Raw genomic sequence first — 7609 nt, forward strand, 5'->3', positions numbered from 1 at the left:
AAATATAAATAAATAAAGATAAGAGAGATAAGAAAAGAAGACTGTGCAGAACACTGGAGTGCATTAATGGAATGCATACTTTACATACAGGGTGGGTACAGGGTTATCATATTGTATTGTAACAATTACCAGTAACTTTCATTTAACTGTGACCAATTTTTCTTAAGTCTGTCTTTTTAGTACCACACTATATGGGAGTGGAGTAATTGGTTTATTAAAAAAAAGAAATATAGTAATATTAAGTGTAAAACGTGTGTATCTTTATGCATTAAGTCCCTCTAGCCATCTGTATTCTGCTCTCTCTCCCTCTCTGTGGCTCTAGATATTCACCTGTCCAACATGTCGTGGTGTGTTCTGTGTGGAGTGTGATCTCTTCATCCATGACTCACTGCACTGCTGCCCCTGCTGTATTCACAGTCAGAGCGCCCCCTGAAGCTGAGAGGCTAACTAATAAGGGCTCAGTGCCAAAGCTCCTGTCTACTCTGAGAACTGCATCTGAGCCACTGCACTGTTTTCCTGAATAGCACACCGCTTTATATTTGCATTGTTTATACACAGTTTTCTACTAAAGTTCTGTTTGTAACACAGTTACAATAAAACTGATTTTTGTTTTTGTACTAATGCTTGTTTAGATTTTTAGACTATTCCAGTTTCAGTGCTCATGAGCTACTAGTCCCAAGGTGGAGGCCCCTACAGTTTGGGCCATGTGGACAGAAAGCTATAAGGATAAAATAAATGATTTTTTAAAGAAAAAGAAAATATCTCACATGAATGACAAATGATTCAGACAGGACATTTCCCATGATCAGTAAGACAGGGGTTAGAAGCAGGACATTGAGATTCTGTCTGGTATTTTTAGTGGAAATTTGAGGGTAAACTCCCCCAAGTTGCTTAACAAGTTAACATTTTACAGTTACAAACCCCCACACTGGATACTCATTTTGGCTTTGAAACTGCATTTAGGTATTCTTGTTGGAAAAATAAAATGTACAGAACATACAATTTAACAGTTAACACAAGATGAGGATGCAATGATGCATTTGATCCTTGCTATTTTAAAACCAGTCTGAATACAGATAGTAGTTGTATGGTTTTAACAGGACTGTTAAACCAAAATTCAGATAGATTACATTAAAAATAATTCCTACTATAGTATTTTCAGGCACATATAAAATATATATTTAAAAAAACTACAAGAAATAAAATATAGGAGAAGAAAAGAAGAAAAACAAAAACATCAAGGGTCTGCTAAATCACTGCAGTAAATTCATGCCTAAATAAAATAATAGTTTTTGGCAATTTATGATTTTTGAGTTTTAGGTTTTCCAATAGAAGTCAAATACGTTTTAAAATATAGTATAATAATAAATAGATAATAGTATCTTTAAAAGTATCAAAGGAAGGTAATCGTTTAAGCCTTTTGTGGATATATTATATTTTGTTGAAATGTTAATCAAGTTAATTTAGTAAGTTTGTTGTGGAGGAAGGAGCCATTTAACTCCATAAGATGGCAGTGATCAGAGCCCTTGAGATGTGAGCTGCCGTAAAACATGAAGAAGAAGAAATCGTCATTATAATATTTGCAGGCGGGAAGCTGTGGCAATACCACAACTACACATCAGAGAGTAGTGTCCAGTGTCCAGTGTCCAGTGTCCAGTGCTCTGACAATGTCCCGCGTTCTGAACGGTATCGTGGCGGTGTGTCCCGACCTGGGTATCGGGATGAATGGAAACCTGCCCTGGCACCCCGTTAGACTCGGGTAGGTCCCGTTGATGGACTGTTAGTGTCACAGGGTTCACACAGTTAGCTGTTTAGTTGAGCTCGAGCTCTGTGTTTACACAACGAAGAGCACGAGACACCGCAGGTCGCGCGGTAGTGCTGTAGTGCTGTAAATGTATTAACTTTGTGTCTTTTCTTCTTTTATAGTAACGAATTCAAACACTTCCGAACGATGACAGCGACTCCGTCTGTGTCAGGTAACTGAATCACCTTGTTTGAGGCTTAATATTATAATATTAATATTTATCACAGCAGCCATTTTGACATGAAATAGCTTAAACACAGGTGTTACCACTGAAAGATACTAATTACGGTTCTGTTCCACTTAGTTTAGCAGAGCCTTCCCAGTGAACATGCACAACACAATATCAGCACCCTGACTCTGTTTGACCTGAATGGAAACCTTAATCCATATCATTGCTAACAGCTGTGTTTACCCTGCTATTTCATGTCATAATGGCTGCTGTGAAAAAGGTCTAATGAAGTGAAACAGGCATAGCTTCCACTGGTCCAGAGGTCAAAGTTTTATTAGTCACACAGTGTACAACGACCAACGTGAACTAGTATATGGTATTCTACTCCTCCAAAGACTACTAGAAGTGTGCTAAGTAAAAAAGAGAAAGAAGAGTGGGTTAGAATAAAGAAGCTACAGAATATGATGTATGTTAGGATGGGCAAAGATGTTTAAGTCACTGAATATTTACAATGCCCATAAAAAAAAAAAAGCCCATTACTTCAAAAGTTATCAGGAACTTACTTTGGAGAGCTCATGGTGCAAACAACACAACATTTCATACAACATTATAGTAATAAAATAGTAGCTACGTGGATGTAACTCAATGAGTCCGTTATAGTCCTCTAACAGGCTTCATTATTGGTTTACCCTACTGGGCCTCTGCTTTGACACCCTGAGATCTTCGCACTCAACACTGGGGATTTAGCAATACCATAAATGTAGTAGTGGATAGCAGTATATACCAGTGAAATTCCCTGATTGTCTACATTAATTTGATACTACAGTAAAAAAACAAAACAACAAACCCCATGTGCTTGAACATAAACTCCCTTTATGAAAAACATTTGAACATAAAAACAAACAAAAAACAGCAACAAGGGCATGTAGTCTTCAAGTAATTAGAGAGACAACTATTCAAGGTACCTTTTTCTGCTTTCCACTCTGTACTGGATGGACAGCACACCACAAAGCGTCTTACTGCCCTCCATTTCTATCACAGTTATAGTCAGTTTGTATTGATATTAACATCAGTTTACACACTGATAGTTGATATACTTGAACCTTGCATAGAGGAAGTTCTAAATCTGTACATCGAAGAGAGTTAAGTACTGATTAATGAATTATGAATTCAAACCTTGCTGTCTTTCAGGCAAGCAGAATGTGGTGATCATGGGCAGGAAGACATGGTTTTCCATCCCAGAGAAGAACAGGCCTCTGAACAACAGGATCAACATCGTCCTCAGCAGGGAGTGCAAGTATGTGTCACACCCTGTTAATACGGCTACACAACAGCGTGTGCAATTAACTCGCCGAAATGCTTAATGACCCTATCTGTGAGCGTTAAAGAGGGACAAGATCACAAGAGTGTCTGCGGCGTGGAGGTCTTTTAACATTTGTGAAACAGATCGCAAAGGGCCAAAAGCATCATGGTGTACATTATTCTAGACAACCTGCTGTTCGACTTCGTTGAAGATGTCAAGGATGAATTTTACAGTTTGAATGTGAATGTGTATGTTTATTTCATGTCTGCATCTGCCAATGGGCCATCACTATAAGAGTAGGCATAATAATATGTTAATTCCACTGTAGGAGAGACTTGACTCTGCAATTAGGTTGAAACAATATGTGCACATCGGCCAAAATGAGCTGCAGACCTAACAGGTGAAAATCAGGTGCTTTTCTGAAAGTGTCTGCTTGTTGCGGTTTTATTGCACACATAACGTAACAAGCATAGTTACATATTGCTCAACTCGAGTAATAAATAAGCTTCCCCTGGGTTCACGCTCTCCGCTGCGACAACTCTCAGCTATCTGTGTGCGTTGGAGTCAAGTATTGCTCAATTGTCGCAGTCACCTGATAAAGTGCCAATTCACCTCCAGAGTGCCCCCTGCAGGAGCACACCACCTGGCAGCAGACTTCAACTCGGCACTGAGGCTGGTTGAGACGGAGCTGGCAGACCAGGCTGACCAGGTCTGGGTTATAGGAGGCAGCTCTCTTTACAAGGTACTGTATGGAACACTCAGTGTCCATTGCTCACATGTTTTACTTATGTCTCACACATGATTTAATTGTCCTACTTGGCCATTTCAAATAACCAACAGAGTATCTGATAACAAATCACAATGGCAAATAATATCTAATTACTGGTCGCAGCTATCAGTCGTGGTGATCAACACTTGTTCAGACATATAGACTTCTTTTTTCTCTAATTATGTTTTGGTTGCTTTGGGCTTACCAGGAGTTGATGGAGAGCCCGGGGACCAGGAGACTATTCGTTACACGAATCCTGAAGCAGTTTGAGTGCGACACGTTCCTCCCTGAAATCTGTCCGGACAAATATCGCTTGCTGCCAGAGTAAGATCAGTGGGTCATTTGTGGGGAATTTAGGTTTTTACAACTTCTCGTATTTGTAGTTTTGGCCCAGCAGTTTTTGTACTAACCCAGTTATTTGCTGAGATCTTGGTGCACAATGACATCAGACGTGTCAAGAAAATCTTGAAGTCTGATGATCAGGCAACAAATCGCAATTTATCAAGAGTATGTTAACCATTTTATTTGAAAATCAAACTGAAAGTGAGTACACCTCAACCAAATAAGTTTGATTAACCTGTGGAAAATAAGTTGTAATAAACTGTAATTGTAAAAGGTAAATTGCTCAACACACACAACATTTCCATCTATACTACAGGAACATACAGTAAGGCTTGTTTCTCCTACAGGTTTCCAGGAGTGTCACAAGAGCTGCAGGAGGAGAATGGTATCCAATACAGATTTGAAGTCTATGAGAGCACAGAGCAGTGAAGAGGAATTCAAAAAGAAAATTGTAAATGTGCACCAGAACCATGTAAATGCTGGACTTAGTGATTTTTTTAAAGTTATTTGTACAGTTGAATCATTCTAAGTTGTTGTGTTGTTTTTCTTCTTCTCAGAGTTGAAATGAACATGACATTTCAGTCACAAAAATTCCTACTGTAGTTACTCACAGGTGGGGGAATGCCTCTCTTTATGAAAAAAAAAAAGGTTTATCCTTAAAGGGGGCCTATTATGTTATGCTAAACTAAGGAAAAACATAATACCTCAGCTTATGATCACATATTTTGTCTGGCAGTTGTACACACAACAACCAGCTGAATCCTTCCTCTCTGATGTGAGCATAAAGTGCACAAACCACACATGGCCAATTTCTCTTCTGATCATAATGGCCATTTCAGCTCAGGTTTCGCTACGTGATTGCATTTATTTAAGGAGAGTTTTCATAGTTTCATAGTCAGTTTTTTCCCCCAATGCACTGCTGTGGATGGGGTAGCAATAAAACATTAATGTTAATAATTTGTTTTTCATCAAGTACTGGTTGAGTCTACTGTGATCTACAGTGCGTCATTTACACAAGGTTTAGTGTCAAAAAAGGGTTTTATATATATATATAACTAAATAAAACTGACAAAAGTTTTATTTTTTTACCTGAATGGCAGAGAAGGTGAAGCTGCTTATTTCAGGCAGTCTACATACGTGCCCAAAATCCTACAGCAAGAACGCAGGGTGTAAGTAGCCTGAGAGGCAAAACACGTGGCTATCACATCATCACAATCATTAATCACTCGCTGCTTGTTAAGTTTATTGCTTCCAGCACGTAGTAAAAATTAAAAGAGACTCACTTAACATTTTTATCAACTCCTATCTTCTTTTGAGTGGAATTTGGCAGCTTGAAAGTTTAGAGAGATTTTAGGGGGAAAAATCTGCCTGAAACTGTAAAAGTGAGTGTGACAAAAATAGGACTGAAAAGGGAGAGGGGTTTTATGTGCAAATTTGTTTGAGAATAAGCAGTTCTGAATCACAGTATTAACAGATGTGAGGGCCTTAAAGCGGTGATTGTTATCAAATAATTACAACATTGTCTTGTTAATGAGTCTAATGTCAAAAAAAATTATTATTTAATTTTTGGATTAATTTCTCAATCAGTTTACATAGGGGGCTTTTAATGCCTTTATTGAACAGGAAAGGACAGAGAGAGGGGACAACATGCAGCAGAAGGCCTTAGTACATGGCTGCATGCACTACGAGGTGAGCTACTTGCAGTTCATCCAGTTACCACTAACTAATTTGACACATAGCAAACAAAGCCAGTACCAGGGTTTTTTTCTCTCCTGGTGCAAAAGGTGGAGCTTGTCTAATATGCGGGGTACTAGGAAAATAGTCAATTTTCATGAGTTGCTTAAGTTTTTGTGTTCTCAATAAAAGCAGATATGGCACGCAGCACATTCAATATAAATGTAGCTATTAACTGACCTTGGCCAAAGCATATTTAACAAAATAGCTATAAGCTTATTACAAGGCCCAAAGGAATGACAAAAACATCTTGGACAAAGACTTCAGCAATCACACTTAAAACAACACGACTAGTTACGACTTTAACATATTTCTTTATTTATAAATACAAAATGCTTGGGGGGGCTTAAAGGTCCAGTGTGTAACATTTAGAGGATCTATTGGCAGAAATCGGAATATAATATGTCCATAGGTATGGTTTCATGAGTGAACCTGAAAATAAGAATTTTGTTTTTGTTACTTTACAATGAGCCGTTTTTATCTACAGACTCTGTGGGGCTGCCTTCAATGGAGTCAGCCATGTTAAACCACCATGTTTCTACAGTATTCCAGAACGGACAAACCAAACACTGTGACTGTAGAAAGGTTGTAGCTTAAAACAGAGGAAATGGTTAGCAATATGACACTATTAATACAGCAGGTTTTCAATTCAAACTTCATAAACAGCCTTCTCTGTCTGATAGCACCTTTAGATGTGGTAGACAGTATTAGTTCAAGTCATACTGGGGCCTTAAAGAACCAGTGTGTATGATCTAGTAGCATCTAGCAGTGAGAATGGAGATTCCAACCAACTGAATACTGCTCGCAAGCGTGAAGGAGAAACTACGGTAGCTGTGAAACTGGGTTAATAATTATACATTTTATTTAGAGAGCACATTTCATGACACTCAAAGATACTTTACATAAGTTAAAATCATCATCAAACAACACTGAAATATACAACGCAACATTAACCATGGGTTAAAAGCAACTCTAAAACGGTGAATTTTGATGAGAGATTTAGACATGGACAGATCGGTGCAGCCTCTGATGTGTTTGGGGATAGAGTCCCAGAGGGAGGCGGCAGCTATGGAGAAGGCATCCCAGGTCTAGTGCTTGTTCCCAAGTGGTGGAGATGGGAGGTTAGCAACACAGAAGTGGAGGCTGCGGGATTGGGCATTGTGGTGGAGCAGATTGGTGAGGTAGGAGCGGACTGGTTGTGGAGGACAGGGAGCCAGTGGAGTTTCTGGAAGACAAGAAGGTGATGTGGTCCACGGGAGCAGAGTGGGAAGAGCTGGAAGAGGCTTGTTTATACTATTGTGCCATAAAGAGAAGGAGAGTGATAGGTGAAGACGAGTGATGTTAAAACACTGGAAATATGGAGGTTCAACATGGTGGACTGTGTGGAAGAGGACCTGCTCCCTCTGTGGATAAAAACAGCTCATTGTAAGGTAACGAAAACACGATTCTTCTTTTCAGGTGATTATACACTAATGAAAGCATACCTAT

At 39.0% G+C, this 7609-nt stretch overlaps 2 protein-coding genes across 2 annotated transcripts in view; both read left to right on the forward strand.

Moving 5' to 3' along the window:
* gtf2h2 (general transcription factor IIH, polypeptide 2) overlaps positions 1-617 on the forward strand; it is a gene marked incomplete in the record, with an annotated part of 3149 nt that extends 2532 nt beyond the window's left edge. Inside the window, 1 exon segment of the mRNA XM_035658562.1 lies at positions 323-617. Coding sequence (XP_035514455.1) covers positions 323-433 — 111 coding nt within the window.
* An 892-nt stretch (positions 618-1509) lies between these two features.
* Positions 1510-4913, forward strand: dhfr (dihydrofolate reductase). Its single transcript, XM_035658691.1, has 6 exons — positions 1510-1759; positions 1927-1976; positions 3165-3270; positions 3895-4018; positions 4254-4369; positions 4735-4913. Exons 1-6 carry the CDS (start codon positions 1668-1670, stop codon positions 4814-4816), a joined length of 570 nt encoding a protein of 189 aa, XP_035514584.1. The 5' UTR covers positions 1510-1667; the 3' UTR covers positions 4817-4913.
* The last annotated feature ends 2696 nt before the right edge of the window (positions 4914-7609 follow it).

Source organism: Morone saxatilis, unplaced genomic scaffold (assembly GCF_004916995.1).
Source record: "Morone saxatilis isolate NCDOM2014 unplaced genomic scaffold, NCSU_SB_2.0 Contig16, whole genome shotgun sequence".
Lineage (NCBI taxonomy): Eukaryota > Metazoa > Chordata > Actinopteri > Moronidae > Morone > Morone saxatilis.